Here is a 14620-nt window from a genome sequence, read left to right as displayed (position 1 = left end):
AGCTTCTTTACAAAATAGATTAAATTCTGTTGAGGTGTACTCCTTCCCATTATCTGATCTTAGAAATTGTATCTTGCAACCACTTTGATTTTCCACCATATTCTTGAACTTTACAAAGACTCCATCCACTTCATGCTTGAATTTCAAGAAAAAGATCCAGCACATTCTTGTAAAATCATCTATGAAAAGAATAGAGTATAGACTACCTTGTAACGATGGAGTTCTTTGAGGTCCTGCCACATCTGTGTGAATGAGTTGTAGCTTTTGAGAGGCTCTCCAAACTGTTTTGGGAAATGACGTTCTGTTTTGTTTACCAAATTGACAGGCATTACAATTTGGCAAATAATATGCAAAACGCACAGTATTTCGGAAATGCACTTCCGAAATCCTGTTTTCGGAAATGCACTTCCGAAATCCTGTTTTTGGAAACTCATTTCCGAAATAAGACAAATTTAAAAAAAAAGCGTTTTCGAAGATGCATCTCCGAAAACAACATTTTTTTGCATTTCGGAAATGCATTTCCGAAACAGAGGGTATTTTGGGGTTTTCACCAGGGGTCACCAAGAAGATAAGGGGGTGGTTAAAGAAATTCTCGATTTTAAAGTTGCAAGATAAACTGGTAAAAATCTTGGTGTAATGTTACTGATTTGAACATGTTAAAACTTAAAAGAATTATTTCTAGATTTATCTCCATATTAGAATTTTTACATGTTTCAATTATGAATTTTTACATGTCGTGACTTAAATTAATATGAGGCTATGGATCTAATTTTTTAAAATGCTGTTTATGTTCTAGAACGACCAAAGATTCAATGTAGCAAGACTCAATTAATCTAAAGTCCACTTTACTCGATTCAAAATATAAAAATAATTCATACATGATGAGAATGTACACAATCTCTGATCTCTAATTTTACTTTATCATCTTAAATCTTAAACTGATTTAAATGTTAGTGTGATAACTGAAGCAATTGGAGAAATCAAATCAATGAAGTCGCCACCAAGTATTTATTTATCCCACGTGAAGGAAAAAGAAAACACCGAAAAAAACCTATATGGAAAAAAAAAGAAGGTCTCATGACCAAGAGAAAGGGTAAAGGAGACGGTTAAACAAGGGGAAAATATTAACACCCCTCTAGTCTGTCGTACTCAGAAGGATCCATTATTGTTTGTTCTAATCTAAGAGTGTAAAAGTAAAAGTCTAAAGCCTAATGCTAAAGGAAACGCATGCAAAAGAAAATACGGGAAACGAAGGAATCTTTACAAAGTTGTGCTCGTTTTGGCTCCGTGATCTAATGCCTACGTATCATTTTTAAGGAATCAGAGCACCATAGTTTGGCGCAACAATTTTGATTTGTTTGTGTTTTTTAAATAAACGATGTTAATTTCGCATTCTACTGTTACCCGACCTTTGGAGACTCACGCAATTATCGTAGAAAAGAATTAACATGTTCTTAAAGGCAAAATAAAATTGAATTGGTTGGTATTTTTATGTAGATAATTGTGAACTAATCCCAATGCAAGGATCCACTCACCTTTCTCTACTTTTTAAAGTTTGAAATTTGAATCACTCAAAAGACTATGAATGAAATGAGAACAAGTTTATAGAATGCACTCGCTCATTCTTTTCCAAAACATGGTATATATATATATATATATATATATATATATATATATATATATATATATATATATATATATATATATATATATATATATATATATATATATATATATATATATATATATATATATATATATATATAATCTCGTGTATGATAGTACGCAAAAAGAATCGTCCCGAAGTATTGAAAATTGAGGAAGTTATGTTCCTTGCAAGTTAAACAGTTGAATGAAATTTAGCCAATTCCACAAAGTGACCTCTAAAGTATTCAAATTTTTTATGACCTTCAGCTCTTGACTTGGATAGATAAATAGGAGAAGACGTCAACGAGATTCATATGCCCAAGGAATCGCTCGAAAATATTGAATAATGAAGAACGTGTGATCTTTTGAACTTGAACGGTAAGATGTTGACTTTTAGGTCAAACTACTTCGAATCATCTTGCAAATCTTGATATTCTCTATTCAATTTCTGTCTCACACTATAACAAAAGAGAAACAAGACATCCATTCGTATTATTTCTCATTCTTTCGTGAAACTGAAACATCCATTCGTGTTTTTCCAAACGGAACAGTTTCTATGACTAGAAATCAAATGGCCGATATTAGAAATGTCATAGATGTTTTTTAATAAAAATATTTGACATGATAAAAGTTATTTTAGAAAAAGATAAGACCAAGCGTAGTTATGAGACGGGAGGGAGTAGTTAGTAGAAGTTGTAAAGTAGAGTACCATCGCACTTAAGAATCCAGATTCATTTATTTCATCATTAATGCATGTCAGATCTTATTACTTATTATGTACACCATGCACTTACGAATCCAGATCGCACATACAAATCCAACAAAATCAATGATTTCTAAATTGGTGAAATACTACGTTTTACTCCTTGCAGCTAACCCTTGAACTGAATTTTCAATCATTCAAATTTCAAACCATCATACATTTATAATTGTAATTTCAATTTTAAAAATAAATAAATTTGCATTGATTCGACAGTTACTATCATGTTGAATGTGACTTTTATATGAATCCTTGTTCCTAACTCTTATCTATAGAATTATATAAGAGTGTTTATTTCATATTTGTGTTTTAAATTTTTTGACACTTACTACTCTATAAGTCATTTTCTAAAATAAAATCATCTTAAATTATTAATCGTTTTATATATTTAATATTTTTTGGTTTATTACCACCGGTTTAGTCCGGTTCGGGGGTCAGTTCTAACATCAAGTGGTTTCAGTCTCCTCTCAATCACAACTTTTTTTAATATATCATTTACTATTTATTATTTCATCTTATTTAATTTTTTTAAATTCGTTTTTTCTAAATAATTAGTAAAAAATAATATTATAAATTAGATATAATTTATTTCTCATACAAAATTAATTAGACTTCTTGTTGCATAAAATATCTAAAATAACTTATAATTTATGTGGGACAGTGGGAGAGAGTATTTATTATCAATTTTATATTATGTTTTTGTAATTATCCATAAGTTATGGTCATTTTATACTGTTCTTAAAAAAGTATATTTATAAGTAGCTATAGTGTATAAGTTAGATAGGAAATGTACCATGCGCAATCGTTTAAATTACTCGAAGAAACAAGACATTCAAGATGAATATTGAAATAGTAGACATTTAATGCGTTAGTGTTATAAGTGTTGGAAAGGAGAGTCAGCTTTGGTACAAAAGATTGTGGCATTTGAACTTCAGAAATTTATGGCATATGGATTCAAAGAATCTGGTAATTAGAATTCCCAAGATTTTGGCATTAGAGAAATCTTGTGATGTACGCCGAAAAGGCAAGCAACTAAGATTGTCTTTTTCATCAGAATTGTCTCTAAGAGCAACTAATGTTTTGGGTGTTGTGCATTCTGATGTATGTGGTCCTTTTGAAGTACCTTTACTCGGGGGGAATAAGTACTTTGTGTCATTTGTGGATGAGTTCACCAGAATGACATGGCTAGCACTTATAAAGTTCAAACATGATATGTTTGTTGAGTTTAAGAAGTTCATAGTGAAGGCTGAAAATTAAAGTGGACAAAGGTTCAAGATTCTCAAAACCGATGGTGGAGGTGAGTTCAACTCTAGAGAGTTCAAGAAGTTCTATGATGAGGATGGTATTGAGCATAATGGTCTTGCTGAAAGAAGAAACAAAACTGTAGTTGCCATGACCAGAAGCATCTTTAAAGAGAAAAACCTACCTCATACTTTTTGGGATGAAGTTGTTGCTACTACAACGTATGGGCTCAACAGATTTTCAACTAAGAAGCTAAAGGACATAGTTCATTTAGAGAAGTGGAATGGAAGAAAGCAAAATGTGACTCATCTGAAGGTGTTTGGTTTTGTTTGTTACAAACATGTTCCAGAATCTTCAAGAAGGATTTTGGAGGATAGAAGCAATTTCATGTTGCTTACAGGTCACTACTCTACATGTGCCTATAAACTCTATTGCCCAATCATCAACAGAGTTGTTATCAACAGAGATGTGACAGTGACAGAATCATAAACATGGGATTGGAACAAGTCTGATCCTGCTTCTGGGGTTGAAGGTGTTTCTGCATATGCCTCGGAAGGAGACTCTAACTCTAAAGGTGATTTTGAGTCTGAAGCTAAATCTGAAGGAGATTCAAACTCTGAAGGTGACCTAGAATCTAAAGGTAACTCGGACTCTAAAGGTGATCCAAACTTTGAAGGTGGTCCAAACTCTTATGGTAGTCTAGACTCTGGTTGTAATCCTACTTTTGAAGATGTACCTGGCTCTTAAGATGAACTTGCACAATTCTAGTAGGCCACAAAGAATCGTACATATACCAAGGAGACTTGTAGACTCTAAGTTGCTACATGTTACTGATATTGACTTTGAAGGTGAAGTCACTAAGTGTGCCGTGATGGTGGATGTTGAACCAATCATCGTTCATATATGATGCCCTCAAGAAGAAGGTGTGGGTGAAATCCATGAAGGAAGAATTTGAGGCTATTGAGAGAAATAAGACATGGGGATTAACTACTTTTCCAAATAACAAGTAAACCATCATAGTGAGATGGGTTCTCAAGATAAAGTTAAAGCTAGGGGAGTCAATCGCCAAACATAAAGCAAGGTTAGTAGCTAGAGGATTTCTTCAGAAATTTGGTTTAGACTACTTTGAAGTGTTTGCACCTATAACTAGACATGAAACAATCAGACTATTGATTACTATAGCTGCAGATAAGAATTGGCCTTTGATATATTTAGATGTAAAATTTACTTTTGATTGCTCCTTTGCAAGAAGTTTATGTGTTACAACCTCCTGGATATGTGATAGAAAACAAAGAAGGGATGATGTACAACCTTCTTAAAGTTTTGTATGGACTTAAGCAAGCCCCAAGAGTTTGGAGTTTAGAAATTGATTCACTTTTCAAGTATCAAGGATTCAAAAAAATGTGAAATGGAGTACGATTTGTACGTAAAACATGCCTCTGATGGCAATGTGATTTTGGTGTGTCTATATGTTGATGACATATTGCTAACAAGAAGCTATAATGCTAAGATAAACAATTTCGAGAAGGTGCTGATGAATGCGTTTGATATGAGTGACTTTGAAAATATGATATATTTTCTAGGAATAGAGATTTTATGCTCTGAAAAGGAAATCAGTATGCATCAACTAAAGTATGAACTTGAGTTGCTGAAGAGGTTTAATCTGATGAATAGTAAGTTTGTAGTCACACCTGCAGAAACAAACCATGAACTAAATTCTAATCTAAATGGTGAGGATATAGATGCTATAACTTTCAAATAATTGGTTGGCTCTCTAAGATATTCGTGTCATACCAGACCTGACATATGCTATGCAATTGGTATGGTGAGTAGGTTTATGAGTAAATCAAAGTGGTCACATTATCATGTTGCAGTCAGAATCCTCAGGTATATAAAGGAAACTCTAAAGCATGGAATTCTATTTTCATTTGGAGTATCAGATCAGATGCTGTTGAGCTGGTATACTATTCAGACTCTGATTGATGTAAAGATAGAGTTGACAGAAGAAACATTGCATGTTACTTGTTTATGTATCTAGGTGCTCCCATTTCTTGGTGTTACAAGAAGTAACCAGTGGTTGTATTATCAACTTGTGAAAGTGAATACATTGTTGGAGTTTTGTTAGCCTGTCAAGTAGTTTGGTTGATGAATTTACTGCGCGAACGAATGTTCGAGGTGAGTAAACCAGTCAAGTTGATCATTGATAACAAGTCAGCAATAAACCTTACCAAGAATCTAGTGCTGCATGGGAGAACCAAACATATCAATACTAAGTATCATTTCTTCTGAAATCAAATTCATAATAGAGTGCTTGAAGTTGTTCACTATAGCACTCAGAAGCAACTTGTTGACATACTGACCAAGGCTACCAAGACTGAACACTTCATCATTTAAAGAGGTGAAATTGCTGTTGTTGATTTTAATTGGCTGAATATGAATTAGGAGATGGTGTTAGATGTAATTCAAATTCAGCTTTTGCACTTAACTTTCATTTGCTTTTTCAGTTTAATTTGATTTTGCATTTGGTTTCTATTTCATTTGGATGCTATTATATAAATCCAAAGTGAATTTCATTTGTAACGATTTTATAGTTTAAGTCTGAGATTGAAAAGTTAGTTACAAAATTTTCTGTCTCGTCTATATCTCCTTTCAGGTTTCCTTATTTAATTCTCGTGCATCAATGAAGGTGTGACCTCCAACAATTATTTTACTAGAAAATGTGTTAGACTAAATAAATAATTAAATAAATATGAGAGTTATGCAGTGAAGTGATTAATTTTTAGATACATTTTATATACCATATTGAAGTGATTTTTAGAAACTCTATAATAGTCTAAGCTATTTAACAGTTTTTTCATGTTGTGTGTTCCTTGTACAATAATTCCTTAAGTTGCATAGAAATATAATGAACTGAAAATATTAAAATCAAGAATTTTAACTATCCTTTTTAGAACGAAATTCGAATATGAATTCTCCCAATTGATATATTAAAATCAAGAATTTTAACTATCCTTTTTAGAACGAAATTCGAATATGAATTCTCCCAATTGATGAATTAATAGGTAAATAATAGATAGAAGAAAAAGATTTGTATGATAATGTTATGAAAAATGAATTAGGTTTGTCTTCATATATTTAATTTGAATATAAAATACTATGCATACTTCAATACTTCAACCACTTATTTAATGCAACCCATCCCGAAATCAAAAGCTTGTCGGTCATGGCTGAATGCATGGTTGATGTTAACGCACGTTTTTGTTTAGTGAGAATATGTTCTATTGCACTCTTCATAAATAGTAAGCAAATACATACAATTTGAAACACAAGCTTCAGTATCCTAAATATAGTCTAAATACAATATGGCCTTGTTTGAGTATGTTTCATTATTTGTAGCAATTCTCTTCATAATATTATGGAGACACAACAAAAATGTTCTTATACCAAATTGGCCAATCATTGGCATGCTACCATCAATTTGGCATAATCAATCCCATATTCATGATTTTGTAACCTCAGTTTTAAAACATCATGGAGGCACTTTTCTTTTCAAAGGACCTTGGTTCACAAACATTGCCAACTTTATCCTCACTAGTGATCCCATGAATGTGCACCACATCACCAGCAAGAATTTCACCAACTATGGAAAAGGTACTGATTTTCATGAGATTTTTGAAATTCTTGGTGATGGTATTGTCAATTCGGATTCCGATGAATGGAAGCAAGAGAGGGCACTACTTCATCCATTACTCAAAAATAAAAGTTTTATGATATTCCTTCAACAAACCGTTCAAAAGAAGTTAGAGAACTGTCTATTACCATTTCTTGATCAAGCATCTAAAGGTGGTCAAATACTTGATTTACAAGATATTCTTGAGACGTTCACCTTTGATAATATTTGCACTATCTCGTTTGGATTTGATGCAAATTGCTTTCCTTACAATTTCAACGAGTTATCAGAGATAGCTTATGTAAAAGCTGTTTCTGTGCTTGAGGATACAATATTGTTGAGGCACTATATTCCAAAATGTATCTGGAAGCTACAAAAATGGCTACAAATTGGTCAAGAGAAGAAGAACAAGGTAGCTCAACAAGATCTTCACCAATTCTTGTCCACATGTATAGCTAACTCCAAAGCTCATGAAGAGAAGAGAAGATTGAGAAGCAGTGAAGATGTGAATGAAAGTCATTCATGCTTGCTAATAAAACTAATAATGAAGGAAGGCTTGGAAAAGGAGGAGATCATTAAGAATGAGAAGTATGTTAGAGACACTGCAGTCAATCTCTTGGGTGCAGGAAATGGAACAATCAGTTCAGGTTTGTGTTGGTTCTTTTGGCTTCTTTCAAATCATCCTAATGTGGAAGCTAAAATCATTCAGGAGATCAGAGATAATTGTGAAAACCAAGAGGAGGATTTCATCACTAACTTAAGTTTTGAAAAACTTGATAAGCTTGTTTACCTTCATGGGGCTATATGTGAAGCCTTGAGGCTTTATCCACCTGTACCATTTGAGCACAAGTGTGCTGTAAAAGATGATATACTACCTAGTGGAGATGTTGTCAGTCCCAATACAAAGTTAATATATTCTTTGTATGCAATGGGAAGGATGGAACAAATATGGGGAGAGGATTGCTTGGAATTTAAGCCAGAAAGATGGATATCAGATAGAGGACAGATTATACATGTACCATCTTACAAGTTTATAACATTCAATGCAGGCCCAAGAAGTTGTTTGGGAAAAGATATTAGTTTTGTTCAAATGAAAATGGTTGCTTCTGCTATGTTATGGAAGTTTCAGATACATGTTGTGGAAGGTCATTCTATAACTCCAAGGGTCTCTGTTGTTCTTCGCATGGAACATGGCTTTAAGGTCAAACTCACAAAAAGAATCATTTGATACATGTGGAGTGCTTCTATCAACCTATTTGGATGCTACTGTTAATTACCTTAAAGTTTAATGTTTGTGTTAGTTAATGTTTATTAGTTTCTATTTGTTACTATTCAACTAGGTTTACTTTCAAATTTCTGTTATTCAGACTGTGTTTGTTGGTTTGTTAAACGTTGAGTGTTTTTTTTATTCACTTCTCCGAAATACATATCTTATTATAGTTGAGAGAAATATTTTACTACACACGGTGGTCTGTGGTAAATAAAGTGTGATTGTATATGCCCTCTTTATTACCACGGACTACTAGTCCCGGTAAAAACACAGTTGTGTAACAATTCTACCTAGTGTGTTCTCGATGTAAGGGTTGCACCCCTGATACGATATCTTATATTCAATTGCTTATTAAAAAAAAAAAACACAGTTGTGTAACTTACAACTACAGTTGTATCAGACAACAGTAGTAAAAGGTTGATGTCAGGGGTTTGATATCCAACGCAAGGATTTGTATAATACATTTCACCACAGTCCTAGATTTTAACCATGATGAAAGAGTTACCGCATAATATTTCACTATGGTCCTAGATTACAAATGTGGTGAGATGCTTAAATGAGTTTATAATAATTTATGTGGAATGTTTATTTCACCAACTGCTCACTAAACATATAACCTTTTGATCTGAGTTAGAAACCAATAATATGATAAATTAAGTTATATATTACAAGAATAAGTTACACTAATCAATGTTGTATGAGTTTTTTACGGTCCATTATCCGCATTTTGTTCTTTAATAATTAGAACTTGTTTCAATGCTTCTGAATCTTCTGCTAACACTTCCTTCACCTCTAGTTCATTTTGCAAAATATTATTTACTTTGTATACAAAATTAGAGGAGGAAAGTGGTACATTACTACAAATATTATTTTTTATGACAAAACTTTCACCTCAGTCAAAATTAAACCGAGGTATAATGCTAATGCGCGCCATGTTTTATTTTTTTAATTTAAAAAACAACATATTCTCTCGGCATTTAATATAATCGATGGGATAAACAATTCAGGACATGCTTCGAATCCCAACTATTAGGGCTGTTAAAAAAATCCAAGAACTGAACCAAACCACCGAACCGAACTTAAGTTAAAAGGATCGAACCATTATGTTTTGTTAGTGAACCAAACCATAATGCACAAAAAATTCTAGAACCGAACCGAAACTGAAATTGAACTAAAACTGAACCCGAACTGAACCAAAACTGAAAATGAAAAATACTTAAAACAAGATAATTTTTTTCTATATTGAAAAATAGTTTAACGGTTCGACTCTTTAATAAACGGTTTGATTAGGGAAAATTTTTCTTCTAACGGTTCGGTACGGTTTGAAATTTCGAAACGGTATACCAAATCATTAAGTCTTTCCCTCGGTGGAACCTCGACTGAGGTGAAAATAGCACATATTTTATGACGCCCTTCGTTACCTCATATACGGAACCGAGGTTAACCCCCATTTCTAACAGAGGTAAAAGGGGTTTTTATTTTTATAGTTGTGGTTATTATTGATGTTTAATGTTTACTGATTCTATTGATTTAGGTTTTGTTTTTGTTGTTATTATAGTTGTCGTTATCGTTATCGTTGTTGTTATTGAGATTTAATGTTTAACAATTCTATTGATTTTGTTTTTTTGTTGATGTTGATGTTGTTGTTTTTGTTGACATTTAATGTTAATTGATTCCATTGATTTAGTTTTTTGTTTTGTTTTTGTTGTTGTTGTTATTGTTATTATTGTTGATATTTAATGTTTAACGATTTATTTTGGTAGAAGCACAGTAGTGACAACTTCCTTTTTTATTGTTAAATTTAAAATAAATTACATTACACCACGATTGGAAATTCCAACCATAGAAAAAAGTTAGGGCACTACATTTCCCCACAGTTTGCAATTATAACTATGGGGAAAAGACATGGCGCTACATTTCACCACGGTTGAAACTGTCTATCGTAGGGAAAATTCTGTCGAACATGCCATTTCGGAAATGCCGAAATGGTTTTGATGGGAAACAAACCCATGGACTAGCAACTTTTCACCATGGTTGGAAGACCCAACCATGATGAAAAGTGATGCACTATTCAATTTTCACTTCAGCCATTAGTTCACGTAGAAAAATAATACATTTTCTTTCACACCCTTTATAACTATGGACCACCATTCACCGTGAAATCATTTTTCCAACCGAGATGATATATACTTTTTGTAGTACGTAGTGCTAAAGGTAAGAAACAACATGTGGTTCAAGCATGAGGAGTTTGATAGTTTTGTGGAAGAGGAGTGGAAAAGGATTGAAGTCAAAGGACGAGGAGATTATTGCTTGGTTGAAAAATTGAAAACTCTTAAAAATCGGATCTCTTGGTGGAACAAAACGGTCTACGGGTGGAAAGACCTCAAAATAGACAAAGATAGGAAAGATATGCACTCTTTTGATAACTTGTTTGTTCATTTTTCAGGTAATGTTCCGAAAGATGTGGTAAAAAAAAGAAGTAAGGTGGCGGAGGATTTTTGGGACAACATTAACAAAAGAGAAGGATTACTAAGACTCAAATCGAGACAACTTTGGCTTTCCGAAGGTGATGACAACACTCGTTACTTTCATAATTCCCTAAAAGATAGAAGAAGAAGGAATTCAATTTGCTCTTTTGACACTACGATGGGAAGAGTGGAAGGGGTTGAAGAAATAAAAGCGTTCACTTTCAAGCATTTTGAAAACTTCTTTAAAGAAGAAGTGTGCACTAGACCGGAGCCTATTCGGATTCATTTGAATTCTTTATCGAATGAAGAATCATCGGGGCTTGAGAAACACTTTTCCGAAGATGAAGTTAAGGAATCAATTTGGTCGTGTGATGGTAGCAAAAGCCCAGGACCGGATGGAATCTCATTGGAATTTTACAAAAGGTATTGGTTCCTCCTTAAAGATGACTTGATGAAGTGTTGCAATGACTTCTACCATAAAGGTACTCTTGTGAAATCTATCACTTCTTCCTTTCTTGCTCTTATTCCTAAAAAGAAGAACCCGCAAGATTTGTTAGTATCGACCTATTTGTTTAGCGGGGAGTATTTATAAGGTTATTACAAAGATTTTGGCGGCAAGAATGAGAGGAGTGGTGGACAAATTGGTTTCTCCAAACCAAACCGCTTTTGTTCCGGGAAGAAGTATGATGGACGGGGTGTTAATGGTTAACTAGATTCTTGATTGGGCAAAAAGGAAGAAGAAGGGGTGCTTACTACTCAAAGTGGATTTTGAAAAGGCGTATGACTCGATTTCTTAGAATTACCTTAGATGGATTATGGGTAAAATGGGATTTGGAAAGAGATGGATGAAATGGATGGAATCTTGTATTTTTACTAGTTACATGTCCGTGTTGGTCAACGATAGTGCAACAAAAGACTTCAAGGTTCAAATAGGATTACGTCAAGGTGACCCCATTTCACCATTTCTCTTTGTTATTGCTATGGAAGGTTTAACCGCCTTAACCAATAATTTGGTGGAGGCGGGAGATTTTAAGCCGTTCAAGTATGGAGAAAATGACTTTGTGGACATTCTTCAATTTGCGGATGACACCATCATTCTTGGAGAACCCACTTATGATAATCTTTGGAGTATGAAAGTGTTGTTGGGAGGTTTTGAGATTGTCTCCGGGTTGAAAATCAATTTCCATAAAAGCAATTATTTTGGAATTCAAATAGGTGAATGGCTCTCTAAATCAGCCACATCCTTCCTTGCTTGCAAAAGAGGGTCCTTCTGTTTAAATTTCTTGGTATCTGGGTTGGTGAAGGAGCTAATAAGAAAAGAACGTGGAAGGACGTGGTGGATAACATCACATCGAGATTATCAAAGTGGAAGGGTAGAAACATATCAATTGGTAGAAGAGCGAGTCTTATTGGATCCGTTCTCAATGCTATTCCTATTTTCACTCTCTCTTTTTTTAAAGCTCCGAGTAGTATTATTCAAGAAATAAGAGGTCTTCTTAGCAATTTTTTATGGTGTGGAAACGTAAAAAAAAATGCATTCATTGGATAAAATGGGAGAATGTTTGTAAGCCTAAAGGGAAAGGAGGATTAGGAATAAGAGATGTTGGAGAAATGAATAAATCTCTTCTTCTTAAGTGGAAGTGGAGAATTTTGAAGAGGACAAGGCAATATGGAGTAGATTTTTACTATTGAGATACAACAACCCGAAACTTAAAGTGTTAGCCTCTTGCAAGGATTCACTAAATCTGGATGATTCTAGTTGGTGGAGAGATATAATCCTTAATGATTTCAAAGAGGACGACTTGGCCGATGGTTTTACCGATTGGGTTAATTGTGATTTCAAGAAAGATAACAACATTCTTTTTTGGTATAGTTGTTGGTTGGGCGATCAAACTCTTCGTGCTTCTTTTCCGTATTTGTTCGATCGGTCAACCAATAAACTATGTGCGGTTGGCGAAGTGATCACTTGGAACAATGGTAATAGTACTTGGAATTTGGATGTTATTTTCGGAGTTGACTTTTTGGTTTCATCGGAACCGAATAATTCCAGCTTGAACGCAATCAGAGGAGGCTCGGTCTTTTACAACGATTTGAGGGACTTAAAGGTGTTACTAGAAGGTGTAGCGTCGAACATTTCGGCAAAGGAAGACTTTCATTGGAAACTAACTCCTACCGGTATTTTCTCGGTGGCTAGTGTGTCGCACTTGGTGTCTAATGCAAAGGAGTTAGCATGGCCAATTTCCACCATAAAGTTGCTGGAAGTAATTTGGAAGATAACCATACCGGCTAAGATCAAGATCTTTTCTTGGAGATTTTTTATCAATAGACTACCTCTAAAAGTCCTTCTAGCTAATAGAGGTATGTCTAATTTCACTTCTCTTGATTTCTCTTTTTGCTCTAACCATCCGGAATCTATGGAACATCTTTTCTTCCAATGCAATGTTTCGTTAGCGGTATGGAATAGAATTTTTCTTTGGTTGGGAAACGATGTGGATCTTTCTTTCGAAGAGTTCAAGAGCTTCGGGTGTATCCAAGACAAGGTGAAAAACACCAACATTAGAGCTAAATTAAACACAATTTGATTGGCTTTAATATGGTGTATTTGTATAATGAGAAATACCATCATTTTCAATAATGCTTCTTTTAGCTTCGATGTGGTGATCTCAAATATTTTGTTTTATACTTGGAGATGGGTTTGTAATAGTGAAACATATTTTAGGAGTAACTTTTATAATTGGTATAAATTACCATTACTCTGTTCCAACACTAATTAGTGTTTTCTTGATGTAGGGGTTGCACCCCTAGTGTGATTCATATATTCATTGCTTTTTTAAAATAAAAAAAATCTTAAATGTTGCTTGCTTTGAAGAACAAAGAAAAAATATTAATCACACTGAGTTTGAAGCACATAAAGTTGCAAAACCTTAAAAATATCAGGGTAAAAGAACAAGGAGTTGAAAATCATAAAATGTGAAACCCATAAAGTTGCAACTACACATGATGGAACAACAAAGATAGGTGTGCTAAGCAGAACCCAAATGCATGCTCATATATTACTCTCATTCACACATGCACAATTTCATCTCTCTCAAACACTTACTCGAGGTTGGAGTGCTAATAATCATCAAATACATCTTTTATCACACTAGAAGCTTCTCTAAGGTGTTTATGACCATCATTGTTATCACTAAGTTTTCTTTCCTTAAATTTAATAAATTCAAGAACTCCTTTTTATACACCGGATTTAATCTATTAGCTTTCATACAACTACAATCTATAATAAATTATGTAATTTAAATCTAATGCTTTTTAAATCATGCATCTTTAATTAAAACTTTAGTAAGAACAAAAACTTTATAAGTCACATTTTTAAAAACAAAATATTGTTAAGTCACGGCAATAATACAACAACACAAAAGCAAGTTAAAAGAGGTAAGGAAGCATGTCGGATTACAGAATGGAAGGTTTTAGAGAGAGCTTTTGGAGATGGAGTTCTTTTTCATCCAAAAAAAAGTTAAAAGAGGTAAGGAAAGTTGTGTTTAGTTGGCCACCGTTTAGAGCTT

General features: G+C 33.6%; 1 protein-coding gene across 1 annotated transcript; it reads left to right on the top strand.

Moving 5' to 3' along the window:
• Positions 1-6992: 6992 nt before the first annotated feature.
• Positions 6993-8604, top strand: LOC131634206 (alkane hydroxylase MAH1-like). The gene has a single exon (XM_058904860.1). The coding sequence runs from the start codon at positions 7012-7014 to the stop codon at positions 8545-8547; it is 1536 nt and encodes a 511-aa protein (XP_058760843.1). The 5' UTR covers positions 6993-7011; the 3' UTR covers positions 8548-8604.
• The last annotated feature ends 6016 nt before the right edge of the window (positions 8605-14620 follow it).

This window comes from Vicia villosa, unplaced genomic scaffold, assembly GCF_029867415.1.
Source record: "Vicia villosa cultivar HV-30 ecotype Madison, WI unplaced genomic scaffold, Vvil1.0 ctg.001256F_1_1, whole genome shotgun sequence".
Classification (NCBI taxonomy): Eukaryota; Viridiplantae; Streptophyta; class Magnoliopsida; order Fabales; family Fabaceae; genus Vicia; species Vicia villosa.
The sequence above is the reverse complement of the archived record's forward strand: the minus strand, read 5'-3'. Positions and strand labels throughout refer to the sequence as shown.

Excerpts from the sequence above, each read along its gene's own strand:
- LOC131634206 (XM_058904860.1), top strand. The coding sequence starts at position 7,012 with ATGGCCTTGTTTGAGTATGTTTCATTATTTGTAGCAATTCTCTTCATA.